This window comes from Lachnellula hyalina, assembly GCF_007821495.1.
Source record: "Lachnellula hyalina strain CBS 185.66 chromosome Unknown contig00171, whole genome shotgun sequence".
NCBI lineage: Eukaryota > Fungi > Ascomycota > Leotiomycetes > Helotiales > Lachnaceae > Lachnellula > Lachnellula hyalina.
The window spans coordinates 29,604-44,773 of NW_022157285.1; the positions used below are offsets into that span (position 1 = coordinate 29,604).

At 46.3% G+C, this 15,170-nt stretch overlaps 4 protein-coding genes across 4 annotated transcripts; 3 read left to right on the top strand and 1 right to left on the bottom strand.

Moving 5' to 3' along the window:
- Positions 1-2,234: 2,234 nt before the first annotated feature.
- On the bottom strand, positions 2,235-4,224 carry apf7_3 (Cytochrome P450 monooxygenase; the record flags this gene model as incomplete). The annotated part of the gene is made up of 6 exons (XM_031153064.1): positions 2,235-2,899; positions 2,967-3,240; positions 3,293-3,687; positions 3,737-3,796; positions 3,925-4,075; positions 4,123-4,224. The coding sequence occupies 6 exons, from the start codon at positions 4,222-4,224 to the stop codon at positions 2,235-2,237; spliced, it is 1,647 nt and encodes a 548-aa protein (XP_031002384.1).
- Positions 4,225-5,284: 1,060 nt separating this feature from the next.
- apdF_3 (Aspyridones efflux protein) lies at positions 5,285-6,691 on the top strand (the record flags this gene model as incomplete). Its single annotated transcript, XM_031153065.1, has 2 exons — positions 5,285-5,475; positions 5,524-6,691. The coding sequence occupies 2 exons, from the start codon at positions 5,285-5,287 to the stop codon at positions 6,689-6,691; spliced, it is 1,359 nt and encodes a 452-aa protein (XP_031002383.1).
- Positions 6,692-7,737: 1,046 nt separating this feature from the next.
- caf5_2 (Caffeine resistance protein) lies at positions 7,738-9,647 on the top strand (the record flags this gene model as incomplete). Its single annotated transcript, XM_031153066.1, has 5 exons — positions 7,738-8,058; positions 8,113-8,285; positions 8,352-9,393; positions 9,446-9,544; positions 9,597-9,647. 5 exons carry the CDS (start codon positions 7,738-7,740, stop codon positions 9,645-9,647), a joined length of 1,686 nt encoding a protein of 561 aa, XP_031002388.1.
- A 2,284-nt stretch (positions 9,648-11,931) lies between these two features.
- On the top strand, positions 11,932-13,495 carry nadA_1 (NADH-dependent flavin oxidoreductase nadA; the record flags this gene model as incomplete). Its single annotated transcript, XM_031153067.1, has 3 exons — positions 11,932-12,262; positions 12,368-12,626; positions 12,778-13,495. The coding sequence occupies 3 exons, from the start codon at positions 11,932-11,934 to the stop codon at positions 13,493-13,495; spliced, it is 1,308 nt and encodes a 435-aa protein (XP_031002387.1).
- Positions 13,496-15,170: the final 1,675 nt, after the last annotated feature.

Below are 15,170 nucleotides of genomic sequence, written 5' to 3' on the forward strand. Positions count from 1 at the left end.
CACTGTGGATCCGTTACACCTTCCAGTCTTCTCGGCTCGTCAAGCCCACTGGCTAGTGTGTTAGACCCCGAGTCCCTGGAGTCTGCTGACCCCGGAGAGACAAACGATGACTGAGAATACCTGGTGTTGTGGATACTGGATTTCGCTGGTCTCTGATCAGAAGTATGAATAGTTAAGTCCGGCCGAGCAGTCTGGCCGTTCTCCGTTGTGTCCTTAGCCCTGTCTCGATGTTTTCGGCCTGATTCAGATTAGCTATGAAAAGCTATCATAAAAGGGGCCAGCTCACGGCATCTGCGCTGTGCTAGACGATTCTGAATTCTCTTACGGAGCTCAGCGTCTGAAATTTCAGCCCAATCCTCCTCCTCCATTAAGTCCAAGGCTGGAGGTCTAAACTTGAATGCACAAATTGGACACAAAGTTACACAGCCGGGAAGTAGCGCCTTTCTGCGTATCCAAGTACCGCGTTTTTAAATAGCTAGAAAAGCAGAAGAATGACTACACAAAAGAATAATTGTCGAACCTTGATTTATACTTTATTTCTAATTATATCTGCGAACAATGAGGCGCATCTTACGTGAGCACCATATAATCTCGGGCATATGTACACGGGATAAGACAACCCCCTTGTTAATTAATGTTTAACTGCTGGCTTTTACGTGAAGGTAAAATCAGACTAGCATGGGGGTTCTAAGGGGATTTATCACTACGCCTGGGACTTGCAGGTACCCTTAGCATGAATAGGGACTAGTTTTACGGGATCTATACGCGTATCAGGCCATCCATTTATTTAATGTCAAATGACCCAAACCGCACCCATAAAGTTGCTTATAACTAAAACCGCACTCTCGACTCGGTTAGGATTACTAGAAGGGGGCAGATATGTAGGGTTTTAGACCCACATGTCCGAATATTACTTAAGATTCGTCTAATATAGAAGTATAAGAATACGATCACTGTATAAGATTGTAATTAAATATAGATAAGTGCTAGGATAAATCTATATAGTATAAAACAACTTAGTAAATAGCGTTTAATTAGATAGAAAATTAATAAACTATACGTGATCACTTCTCTACTACATAGTAGGACTTGATACTGGGTTTTCTGGTTAATAATACTTAGCATTTGGTATGGTGTTGAGTACGCGAAGAGGTGATGCCTCTTCGCTGACTAAGCCATGCCCAATCACATGACTAGAAAGGTCGGGATGCAGCCCCTTATCCTAACAATCTATACTTTATTATTTATTATAGAGATCTACTGCCGAGGGACCTAACTAGGTTATACGCAGCGCCCTAAGCGTATTAAGTGAAGCAAGATAAGCTCTGCTAAGTTCTTACTACGAAGTAGTGGTAGCTTTAGTTTACGCTAAGATCCCTCGTATAATTATTCCAGTTAAACGATATAACTCTAAATACTACCCTGCAGTCATGCTTTTCTTAGTGCTTATGCGAGTATAAGGCTGGATATAACAAGTTCTAGCAGCAAAGGTATATCCTTATTGCTTATCTGCTCGGCTTTCATTCATTCCGAACATCCTACAGCGGTATTATGTCCGCTTAGAAAACAACGTCGGAAGTCCGAGCTTTGATTAGACTCTATGTAACCCTACTATGCGTATCGCTGCAACTAAAACATCAAGCAATGAAGGGATATGCAGTAATGTGAGTCGATTAGCGAGCTTATTTCGAAGGCGTCATTTTGATACATGACCTTGCACGGCAACTCGTAGCTACACTATGCGGATGAGTAATAGTGAGTGTTTCGTGAGATCTCAATCTATCTATCTTGTATTGCGCAATCGTGGCGCTGTAAGTCCCTTGTATGACTAGGGTCGTTTCTATACACGGCAGACTTGGAGGCTCAGCAAATACAAAACTACTAAAGATACGAATCTCTTATAAAGGGTGCGGATATAGTTTTTCATATAGCTATACTCTATAGCACAACATGCCCGCCAAAGCTAAGTATATAATAGCTAATAAAGCTCTTATTATATGTAATGCAAAAAAAGATTGATTTTAGGCATTAGACTAGAAACGAAATTGAACCTTCCAGACCTGAAACTTCCACAAACTAGTCTTAATGAAACCCTAATATCGAAAATTTTATTGCAAAGATCCCTAAACGATGTGGCTGTTGAAGACTGTTCGGTTCTGGTTAGGCAATTGAATCCCCCTCGCTATGTTTCGTTGAACGAATTAACTCCCATTCAGAGATAGATACATCTCCCTCTAAAGAAGCAACTCAACACCCTCCTTCATTTTGATCTTCACGATCGGTCCCTTCTCGAGCGAAGTGAAAACATCCCACTGTTCCTGAATGAGATGGCTATTCTGCCCATCAATGCCAGGAAGAGATCCCATCCACCTCCCACTGTTCTTCACCGGCTGCACTTCATACAAGTAGAAAATGCGCGCTAGGGTAAATGTAATCTCACGAAGGGCCAGATTGCGCGCGATACAATGTCGCGGCCCTAACGAGAAGGGCTGGAAGGCAGCCTGTGCAACCTTCACATCCTCGGCACTATACCCTGTGTCCTCGTCGGCAATCCAGCGCTCCGGGATGTATTCATGCGGCTGGCGGAAGTACTTTGGGTTGCGGAAGATGGTGAAGTGCGGAACCGAAACCCACATCCCACTCGGGAGGTCTTCGTCCATCACGCGGATTCCACCCTCGCCAACGACCCGGGGAATACTGGAAGGGACGGACGGGCAGAGCCGCATTGCTTCGTCAAGACAGGCGCGCAAGTATTTGCAATTTTCGGCTGTGTTGGGGTGGATATCCCCGAGGCGTGGAAAACACCTTTTCAACTCTCCTTCCAGCTTCTCGACAATGCGAGGATGGTTCGCAAGATAGAACAGGGTGCTATTGATTGCCGTCGTTGACGTATCGGATCCTAGAATTGATCTATTAGCGGGTGATGTGATTGTGCGCATGCTTAATGGCATGAAAATTAAACACACCGGCCATCATGAGTAAGGTTGCTTCGCCGAGCAGCTCGTTCTCGCTGTAAACACTCCCGCTCTCATCATCCTTGGCATTGATAAGATGGCCCAGGATATCGTCAAATTGTTCCTCATCTACCGGTTGATCGTTTTTCAAAGCAACAGCGTTGCTCTGGATCCGTTTCTGGGTATAAAACCGCGTGTATTGACCCAACGCGTTTGTCGCCTTGAAAAGGTGCGGGAAAAAGATCCGATCAAGCGATAGCCGTTTCAGGAGAGGCTCTTGGCCTGTCTTCAAGTTATTAGTCTTTACCAAAGAATCGATGTATGACGGATGCTTTTACCATGTAGATGCGAACGGCACGATTGTGAACATTAGCCATGGTCTCGATCCCCTTACCCGCAATGAATCCAAAGGCCTCGCCAAAGCAAAGACCGCCCATAATATCAAGCATGAGGTAGTTGAACTCGTCAGCCATATTGAAGGTTCTCCAGGAATTCTCCGCACCGAAAGCGTGTCCGCCATTGAGTTTGGTAGATAATTCTTCCACTTTGGAAGATATGAAATATGCATAATTGGGAAGAGCTTTGGCGGAGAAGGCCTTGCTCATGATACGGCGCTTTCTACGGTGCTCCTCCTTGTGAGGGGTATTGAAAACATTTCTTGCGTGCGGGTTGACCCTGAAGGCCGAGTAGAACTCTTCCGGCTTTGAGACATTCTTGTTGAAACCATATATCTCTATTTGACATCAGATAGTGAGCTCGAATCAATGTATTGAGGCATATACCGTTGAGAGCCTGGACATTATTGATTGACAACTTGTTTGGTGAATAGCGAACCTTCTCTCCTGTACGGTTTAGTCAGTGTTATAGATGCGGTGTTATCATGACTTAGGAAATTAATGTAAGTCTGAATGTGCAATAAGGTGGCGCGGGAGGTAACTTTTCAGTAGTGTAACTTGAATCATGATCTCACCGTATTTATAATGAAGGCAGTAGAGATAATGATGAAAGTCGCCTTTCCACGCGTGGTAAAGAACCGGGAGTCCAGACACCCTGGAGATGATGGGACCTGGGTATTTGCTATAGGGATGCAGTAATAAGCGATAGAAAACTATCGATACTGCCTTTCTATTCATTAATACATGTTTGATACAGATGTGCGTTAGCTTACCAACAAGGCTACTCCTAAAAGCCCGGTGGTAGCTATAGTAACTCCAACGGTAGAAGCAACTGACTGGTTTTGAAACAGCCGTGACCATTGATTTTGAGCCATAGAGTTGTGTCTAATTTCAATTTCGGAGGGACGAAACGTTTCTATCTTTCCCTTGCCTTTCGAAACATACTACCATATATCATCATAAATGTCATGCCACACGTGAATCAGTATTTTCTTGGGACGCTAGAGAACTATGGTGTGGTCCACATTTCTTCACATTTTGGGCGTCCAGCAGTTTTTAGGGGTACATGCAGTCAGCAGGAGTTAAGGATCGGATATCAAACTTAATAGGTCTTATTGATCCTTGATTAAGCTTAACAATTAAATATGGTCCCACTTTTATATAGCCCTGGTACAGGGCCTTTCCAGCTAATAGAAACCCTCTATTACCCTAGTCATATCCTGGATTGAAGTGGAAAGTTGCAGTTCATCTGCTAAGATCCTGTATAGCTTATTGTCCCGCTGTACCCCGGAGTGAGGAGCATGGGGGTGGTACGGAGTATTTACGGTTACATTCGGTGAGGCGTGTCGTACCCGCCATGCATGCAGTCATGCTTCATGCTGCGGTCACGCTGGAAGCTGCAGTCACATGCTCAAAGGGGAGTCTCCGATTGGGGACAACTTGCGTACTCGTATCAATTCGCAATATGCTCCAATCTATCAAAACATTATTGGTCTACATCACGATGTTACGAATTGCCGAGGCTCCAGCAAGGGTCCTCGAGTGCAGATTTGATCGAATTTAGTATTTTACACGAGTGGCATTGGATTTGATAGAACACGATCACTTCTTGATCTCTTCATGCACTTTCTTAGTGGCTGATCATGGAGAGTGCAGTGGTTCTGGCGTCATGTCGAGCATACGCGTACCCTGGGTGCTCACTGCTCTTGTAGTGATCAAAATTGGCATTCAGAGCGAGGCTTAACGCCGTTTGAACCCGATTTCCATTTGTTCAAAGACAAAGACATCTGAGAGTTATTCACTCTTTCCACATCCAGAGATCTTACTTGCGCTCTTATTGATGGTTTCGATGGATCATACCTCAAATACGGTCAGTCCTTCATGCAGTCCAATTCTGGAAAACAAAAAGCATTTCCAAAGCTAATAAAGCAAAAGATGGGCTCGAGCTCAAATATATCATCCACGAGATTAGATACTGATCAAGAAACATCGGAAAAGGATAATCCAGCAGCACCGTCGGCTCCAAGCCCCGTTGGCTTAGCCACAGCTCCCATCCAACCTCCGAATGGAGGAAAGGAGGCTTGGCTCTTCGTTCTTGCTGGATTTTTCATCTTCATCAATTCTTGGTAAGTCAAGCTTGTAAAGATATTTGAACTCTACTGAAAAGTTTCAAGGGGACTTTCTAGCACCTACGGGGTTTTCCTGGAACAGTATCGAACAGAACTCCTACCAGGAAACTCTTCTTCAACATTATCATGGATTGGCAGTGTACAATCAACCTTTGTTACTATTACGGGGATTCTCACTGGGCCACTGACAGATCGGGGCTACCTTCGACCTGTCATGATAGTAGGACACTTTATGGTGGTATTCGGCATGTTTATGATTTCTATTTCTACGAAATATTATCAAGTCATGTTGGCCCAGGGATTCTGCGTTGGTCTTGGAGCGGGGGCAATTAACATTCCAGCCTTTGCCATCATCTCATCGAAGTTTACCACGCGAAGACCTATTGCACTTGGTTGCGCATCCACCGGTGCGAGTATTGGCGGCATCATCTTTCCCATCATGTTTCGCCGACTTGCTCCTACCATAGGCTTTGGATGGGCTGTGCGAGCCATCGCCTTTGTCAACTTGGGTGTTGCCATTCCCACACTGTGGATTCTATGCCGCAAACCAGGAACTCGAGCCCCCAAAGCGCGAATGGTCATGGACCCTCGCGCTTTTCGCGAACCAATCTTTGGTAGCTTTGCCATTGCACTTTTCTTTCAGTTCCTCGCCTACTACATCCCTCTCTTCTACATCACAACGTATGCTCGAACCAAGGTTGACACAGGCATCGATTTTGCCTTTTATCTTCTCGCCATCAGTAATGGGGCCTCCTTCTTTGGTCGAACGCTGCCCTTCTTACTTGGTGCGCGCCTATCACCCATTCAGATTCTTATATTCTTTGACGCTGTGGGAGTTGTGTTGCTCTTCAGCTGGATCTCCGTCAGCTCGACGGGTGGCATGGTTGTGTGGACTATGGCCTGGGGATTTCTCTCTGGGGTCCTGGTCACGGCCCCTGCCGCTAGCACAGCGCACCCGACTCTCAGTCCCAGTCTGGATGTAATTGGGGCGAGATTGGGCATGAGTTGGGCCACGGCAGGTGTGGGCGTGCTTATTGGGGCCCCGATTGCTGGGACATTGGCGAATATCGCCAAAGCTGAATTCGTACACGCGCAAATCTTTTCGGGCGCGGTTATGGCGGTTGCTGTCGGGTTGTTAATAGTCCCATTCGTCGCAGCTCATAGATTTAATAGCAAAAAGGCGAATGCGCAGAGCAGTGGGAGCAGTGCTTGAAAGCTTTGGGGGAGTGCGGCCGACTGCAGCAAGGAGTCAAAGCTGGACATGGAACAAGTACCTAGGTAGGTAATTAGGGTAGGGTACTGTACCGAGTGTACCTCCGTACGTAGAGTGAGGTGGAAAATATTGCCAGGGTATCTCGGAAAATCATAAGCCCGAGACTCTAGCGGCAAGGGTGGAGTCAAGGGTTGTGTTGTGTAACTTGTACTGTAGCTTGTGCTTGTGCTTGCTTGGCTCGACAGGGATTCATTCGTATCGCCTGAGGCCTGGACTGTATGCAAGGGAAGGGATACCTTTTCCCTTACCTTACCTTATCTAGCATCCCGCAAGTCTATGAAACACTTGTTTGACATTAGTGTTTGTCCGTCTGATATTACAAAGGAAGTAGACTTTTTTGTGCGACTGAAGTACCTAGGTACCCAGTAGGTAATTAGGAAAGCGAAAGGCATCAAACTGTTTTTGGCGGAGAATCCAAGTCCCACCTGGTGCACGGAGATCAGTGACTGTGCTAGAATAGAAGAGGTATAAGGCTAATAAGCTACTGCAAGTCAGAAGTATACCCCGTCCGGAGGCAGCTTACGGGACGGGTAGGTAGGTGCGTAGGTAGCTGACGGGACGGGTAGGTAGGTGCAGCGCGGGAGCGGGCGCGGGCGCTACAATCCACCAGATCCTGCACGGTACTCGAACGGAGGTCGGTGAGTGGCGCACGGCATGCAATTATACGGAGTAGCCTATAGGATTGACCCATCGACCCCAGATTCAGGCTAAATACATACCCCAGGTAGGTAAGATGAGCTGGTGGAGGAAAAGGAATGCTTACTGTTCTGTTTCCAAATGCAGTCGCGGTTTCGGCGATAGGAGATGCTTTATCATCCATCGGGATTACAAATTGCTTTCGGACCTAAGATGATTTGTTTGTCAAGTAAGTTAAAAATGTCTATACGTGTACGGAGGGATTCTTGGTATCAATTATCATAACACTTACTTGTTTGTAGCCGTGCAGTCAGTTTTACAACTTCATATCTTCGTCTTTGCGCATCACCATGACTTCCATCTTGCGAGATACGCAGGCTGGTCTCCTTATACGCTTTCTTTCGGGCAATAAGCTTCTGCGATATCCAGATGAGATCGATCCTTCGCTGTGGAAGAAGTTCCAAAAGGAACATCTCGGCGACTCTGACACACCAGAAAATGCCAATTTGGAGAAAACGGAATCCAAGAGCTCAGGAGCTGCCACCACAACTGTAACAGACACGGCCACCCCTCCACAGAATCATGATTCGCAAGAGTTGAAAGACAATCACAGTGCTGAAGCTGGTAAAGATGAATTTTTGGTAGACTGGTACGGCCCAGACGATGGCGAGGTACTCATCCCCCAATTGTCTCTACCTCTTGAAAGACTCTAATCTAGTTCTCAGAACCCCCAAAATTGGTCTCGCACACAAAAGCTTCTAGTCGCTACCCAAATATGTTTGCTCAACTGGTCCGTCTACATGGCAAGCTCTATCTACGCCCCGGCAGAGATAAGTGCTATGGCGGACTTTCATTCATCGGAGATAGTCGCAACTCTTGGGCTTTCTCTCTTTACACTGTATGCAATGCTCTTACCTCAAAATTGAAGCCTAAGAGATAGTGGTTGCTAATTTATTGCTTTCAGTGGGTACGGTATCGGTCCAATGTTATGGTCCCCCATGTCTGAGATGCCTCGATTCGGGCGTAGCGGAATATACTTCTGGACACTCCTTTTCTTTGTCTTATTTCAACTTCCGACTGGTTACGCTGTCAATATGGCCATGTTCCTCGTCTTCCGATTCATCACCGGCGTCTTTGGCAGCCCTACACTCTCGACAGGCGGAGCAACCATGATGGATATGTATGATATGGGTGCTGCCTCGATCGCAATCCCAATTTGGGGTGCGTTTGCGATCATTAGTCCATGCCTGGGACCTGTACTGGGCGGCTTTGTGAGCCCGGTCAAGGGCTGGAGCTGGAGCATCTGGATGATTGTCTGGCTCACGACGTTCGTCCTCGTCACTATGTTCTTTTTTAATCCGGAAACCAGCGCTGCCAATATCTTATACCGACGAGCAGCCAGACGTCGACAAGCCACTGGAGACCCACGCTTCAAAAGCCAGTCGGAAATAGATGCCGCAACTCACACTCTCAAAGACGATATGATAGTGCTGGGCAGAGCTTTCTCCCTCATCTTTACCGAGCCGATTGTCTTTGTTATGGACCTCTATGTAGCGTTGATTTACGGAGTACTGTTCATCTGGTTTGAATCCTTCCCTCTAGTCTTTGGAGGTGTCTATCATTTCAACCTAGGTGAACAAGGTCTCGCTTTCTTCGGCATCCTCGTCGGAACTACAATCACAGTGATTGCCTACTGTCTCTGGGTCATATACATATTGATACCCAAATTCTCGGATCCTACGTTCAAGCCAGAAGTGGTCTTGCCACCTGTTTGGTTCGGGTCCCTCTCTCTCCCCATCTGCTTATTTTTCTATGGATGGACTGCCCGCGCAAGCATACATTGGATCGTTCCAATCATTGCAACGACCTTATTTGGGGTTCCTCTCGTCGTCGTCTTCCAGTCTTGTCTGAATTATCTCGCCATCTCATACCCGACGTATGCAGCTTCCATCTTCGCAGGCAATGGACTCTTCCGCTCCATATTTGGTGCCATCTTTCCACTTTTTGTAGGTTATAAGAGCTCGCTGTTTTGCAGATTGCATAAAGCTAACGAGAAAGGCACGACAATTGTTTCGGGGACTAGGGATCGGTGGGGGCAACTCTCTCTTGGGAGGGATTTCGATTTGCTTTATTCCCATTCCGTTTCTGCTGTACTATGTAAGTACTGGACTAGTCCTACACATTTCCTGTTCAAGCTAATTTTCTCCAGCGTGGCGTTAAGATCCGGCATGCGAGCAAGAATGCACGACACGATATTTGAGCTTGACATTTTTCTCGGGAATTACTCTCAAAAAGAATTCTCAGCGCAATTTTTTCAGACACAGTGAATTCTTCGTCACGAAGAAGAAATTGGAAACTTTCATCTAAAAAGGTTAATAGTGCGTAAAGCCTTTTATGCTTTGGGCACGTAGGGTGGGAAAGGGCTGATGTTATTGTTGAGCAGTCTATTTCCGTAGTCATAAATACTTATTCATAATTTCCCGCCGGAGCTAGACCACGTCCCTCCTTCCATCCATTTTGAATCAAAATGGAATGCGAAGTTCTCGTCTTCAAGTGGTACTTCTAGGTAAGCATTCTATACGATTTTGTTGTTTTGATTCGAACATGTGCCTTAGAAAACTAACATTTGCGAGATTTGAGAAGGTATATAAATAGTAGACTTTTGTGGCTTTTAACTCCCAACCTCCTTAGCCGTCTATGTATAACACCCCCCCCCCCCCCTCGGTGACCTATTCGCAACTAATCCCCCAGTTGAACTACCGATAGCCGTCGAATCTTCATCTTCATGGATTATGGACCCGCCGGATCTGCACATATTGGCCCTGCTATTACCTCGCTGATACGATAATCGATATACGAAGACGTGTTCGCGTTGTCGCTCGGCCACCACCTCATGTTGGCCACGAAAGTTGCCGTGGTCAGAGGTGAATAATAACCCGTCGTAGCCTTAAACCCCCACGTTGTCAAGGCCTGGACTTCCCCCCACTCGGTCGGCACCCGCGTCGTGTTTTTCAAGATGGAGAGCGTGTGGTTGGTGTTGTCAGCCCAACCCGTCCCATCAACACTGATGTATTCACCATCGTTCGTCTTCAGGAGACCGCGAGGGCTCAGAATCCAAGGGCCGCCTGATCCAAGAAAGAAATCATCCATGTGAATCGTAGTTGCGTTGATCGTAAGGTTGTAGCCGGGAACGGAGGTGAGCACGCCAACCGCATTGCCATTGGAGTAACTGCCACCCGTAGAGAGGGGTCCCTAAGATTATGAGTACTTCAACTTCTTAGGTATTTATGTTGTGGGTCTACTTACAACTGTATAAGAAGCAAAGATGCGCAACTATAACCCATTTTAGCAAATCGTTAGGGAACACACAAGATACGTTTTGGAGCTGACTGACCTTGAAAATAAGTGCAGGAACCAAGTAATTGAACCCACACGCAACCATCTTGCTCAGAATGACAACGAATTATCGCCCGAGTTTAACAGAAATCTAGGATCTGTAACAATTTATGCCTTCTGATGAAGATTGAGAAATGTACCTATGCTTGATCCGACGACCAATGAGTTGCTTTATAATGCTAAGATATACATAAGTCGATACCATGCTGTATGCCGCTTGTACCTAATACCGAGGGAGTCTTGGACACATAATCTCGTATTGTCACCGTCACCGTTCTGCCAAGGTTGTAGTTGATTAATAAAGTCTCCGAAATAAGCAGCGGGGCAGAATTATCGCTCCTGTTAGATTATGAAACTTTGCATAAGATCACAAGCTGACAGATGATCTACTGAGTTGAGCAGCAGCCTCGGAAGCTCCGAAGGATTCCTGCACCTCAGAACCTGACTGCTTCTTGTTAAAGATACAGTATGACATGTGCAGGTCAGCCATGCATTGCATTCATGCTCTCGAAAAGATCATGCAAGTATAAGGCGGTGTTACGGAACGGAGTTTGTACTCTTTGACGAGGTTTACAAACAGAATCCCACAATGTGACCGATGCACTAACCCACCGCGCGGTGTCACGAAGTGTCAAGGTCATATTTTCAGAATGGGTAAAAGCCCGGAATGTTGAGCAATTCGCTTACGTAAAAGTCATAATTACACATTCTACGGAACTAGCTTTTTGTATATTCATCAATGTAATGATTTCAGCTGTGGTAATTTACTGTAACTTTGGATGAGATGCACTTATGACTTATAAACCGTACTCGGTCTTAAAAGTACCAACTCGAAGCGCATCTTACCCAACCCGCGCTGTCTTACTATTTTTGTCTTACTATTTTTGTATATATCTGTCTGTATAGCCTAGAATCTAATCAGACCATTTTGATATCACAATATTATTGGTTCATGTCAGTTGGTCTCACGTTTTAGATTTCTTAGTGGATGAAGAGCTATAAAAGAGCTATAAAGCACACACTAAGGTAGCTAAACAAAATCAACCTTACGCTGGAAGAGCTATAAAGCGCCCAACACATCTTTTTTTGGATCATCATTGACCTTACAACGTGCTTCTACTCCATTATCTTATACTGCAAACTGAACTATGGGTGAACTCACGTCTCAAGCGCCCCGCTGGCCATCCGAGCATGCTGATCGTCTGCGGCTCGCGGAGCCACTCACGTTTGAGTTCTCAGGGCGCACTACATCAAACCGGTTCATGAAAGCACCCATGACTGAGCAATTGTGCACCTTTGATGAAAACAACATGGCAGATAACGGGATCCCAACGCAACTATACCAGCGGTGCTACGATAAATGGGGCCGCGGAGGGATGGGCATGATGGTTACGGGCAATATTGTTCTCTATACAAATGAGCTGATGTTTAAGGGTGATCCTATCATCCCCCATGATGCTCCCTTCTCTGGCGAACGCTGTAAGTGAATACGTCGACAATTCTCTCTGTATCCCCAAGGGAGCTGGAAAGTTTTCTAACAGGCATCCTTTCCAACTCGAACCATACTGACTCGGAAAATCCTAGTCGATGCTTTCAAGGCCGTGGCAGCCGTAGGAAAAGCCAAAGGCGCGCTTTTCGTTGCCCAAGTCAATCATCCGGGTCGATACAGCATGTTTGTGGATTCGCCCGTCTCGGCATCAGCCATCACGAAACCAAAGGTTAAAAATGGCCCCTGGGAACTTACAGTCACACACGCAGCCACCCAAGAGGAGATTCGCAATATTATTGCCGCTTTTAGTCATGCAGCAGCGTATCTGAGCGCGGCGGGCTTTGATGGCGTACAGTGAGCAGTCTCGGTCTAAGTTCTCCTCATATTGTGTATTTCATTATACAGGGCCGTTTCTATGCACTCGTAGTACTTTTTTAGGTTTTAGAACATGGCCATGAAGCTTATTGTACTTGCAAGAAAATTATAACTGACTTCTGCTACCTAGATTACATGCTGCGCACGGCTTCCTCATGGCATCATTTCTGGATGCAAGTACCAATATCAGAACCGATGTGTACGGTGGCAGTCTAGAAAACCGCATGCGCTTCATCCTCGAAATAGGACGGGAGATCCGCCGCGTCACGCCTCCCGACTTTATCCTGGGTATCAAGATCAACAGCACCGAGTTCCAAGACACCGGCCTAGTAACCGACGAGGCTGCCGTTCTCTGTCGCGAGCTCGAAAAAAACAGCTTTGACTTCGTCGAGCTGAGCGGCGGTTCGATCGAGAAGGGCAACATGTTCTCGCACGTGCGCGAGACGACGCGGAAGCGCGAGGCCTTCTTCCTCGAGTTCGCGGAGAAGATCGCGCCGAAGCTGAGCAAGACGAAGGTGTATGTTACAGGGGGCTTTGTAACGGCCGCAGGGATGGTCAATGCGCTAGACACGGTCGATGGGGTGGGCCTCGCGAGAGCGCTGTGTGATGATTGGGAGCTGTGCAAACGCCTGCTGGATGGTGAAGTGGATGGAGCGATTCGATCTGCGCTGAATCAGGGGGACTTCTGGCAGGGACTCATGGCGGGTAACAGAAATATGCGGCTCGTCGGGGAAGATCAAGAGCCAAAACTGTATTGGACTGCAGAAGCGGTTGAGGAATTGAAGTTATGGTATGAAGCTTGGGCGTCGAATAGAGGCAGTTGGAAGAACCTAACCATTGCGCAATAAGTAATTTCAGTCCTAGGTTATTGCTAATTTATTATATATTCTTACATCGTCACTCGGCTTGCGCAACTTCTCGTTCGATTGTTGCGCTTAATGTACTTATATACTCAAAGTCTGCGTACGGAAATCCGCAACATTTCAAGCACATCCCAGAATGTAAGCAGCTCTTGATATTCTGCGACCATGTCGGGGCTAATCACGGGGTGAGTTCAGGCGCTCTCTTAGCCTATACACCTCGTAGGTAACTTCACTTAATCTTTCACGCCGTCCAATAGTATCCTTGGCTAATCGTGGTCCGCTTTCAGTGAACCTCCTTCCACGACTAGAACTTCTGGTCCAAGGCTTTTGTGGGTACAATCTTTCATTTTCGCTTAATTCAGGGGTTAATTTCGCTAGCTTGCCTTTGCCCTACGGTCTACAGATATTAGTATTATGCACTATTCTTTTCTGGACATTTCAAGTCTGCAAATTTTATAGAGAAGGTAGGAGGGAAGCGGGGTCGATTTTCTCACGACTAAGAAATTACCTAACTGTCGGACGAAGGCCTGACTTTTTGGTATAGGGCATGGACCTCCAGACTCGTCCACGGAACATCATGGTCTCCACCTGATAATTAGTCTCGTTGAAGGACTGTTGCTATAGTCAATTTAGCTATTATGTCTGAGTATTATCACCATATACAGGTACGAAGTGAAGACCACAGCCTCGGTGACTTAAACATAGTGTTGTTTCTAGAGGGGAGAGATCTTAAATTGACTGCTGTTCTATAGTGGGAAGTACACTGTATATATAGGGCCTTCAGGCCCTAGCATGCCTTAGGCAGCCGCTGTAGCCTCCATGCTACAGCGCCACTTCTAGGCTTCCCTATCGCCATAAGGAGGCTATGAATTGCCACTGCCAAGCTACAATAAAAAATCTCTATTATTCGTGCCCAGCCCTAGTCTCCTTCTCCGTCAGGTCCCCGCATCCCGTTCTTGTGAACGCATCTTTATGATCCAAACCATCCCTCATTCTGCATATCCAGTATTGAATTCGAAAATTCGTGGAAAGGGTCTGGGGCGGGCGGTTCTATAGGAAGAACTTTAGCAAGTAATAGAGCCATTGCCACTAGAACCATTCGTTAAATTGTTCTCTCGCTTAACTTGCGCTCTTATCCCCCTTTCTTCTCGCTTAAGAAGATGATTAGTAAGAACTATAAAGTGGAAGTATTTCCAATATCACTAGACGTGGAACGCGCTCTCTATCCTTACCATTTATCCATTTTTGAATGAAAATAAATTAAGTGCAGCAGGGGCGGGGTAGTGAAGCGGGGGCGTCGAATAAAGCCTGGCCCAGCGACATGGAACCAATTTACCAAGCTGTCCGGCTAGTCGAGACTTGTCTCAATCAAGTATGCTTTTAAATGGCGTCAGAAGATCCACAGGCAAGTTCTAAAGATCCCCTGAGGGTTCTTTGCCGGGTTGAATATGGTCCGGCTTTTAAGGTTACATCCGCTTCGGGGTTTCTATAACCTGGATCAAATTTCTGGACGCACATGGGCAATATGTGGTCAGTATCGCGGGGGTCTCGAGCTTCTATAATGCAGTCATTGCAGTGCCCAAACGCCATCTATTTTTGTTCACGTATAATATTAGTCGATCTTCTTAAGCGTCACTAGTAGGAAACCTACGCCCGAAGA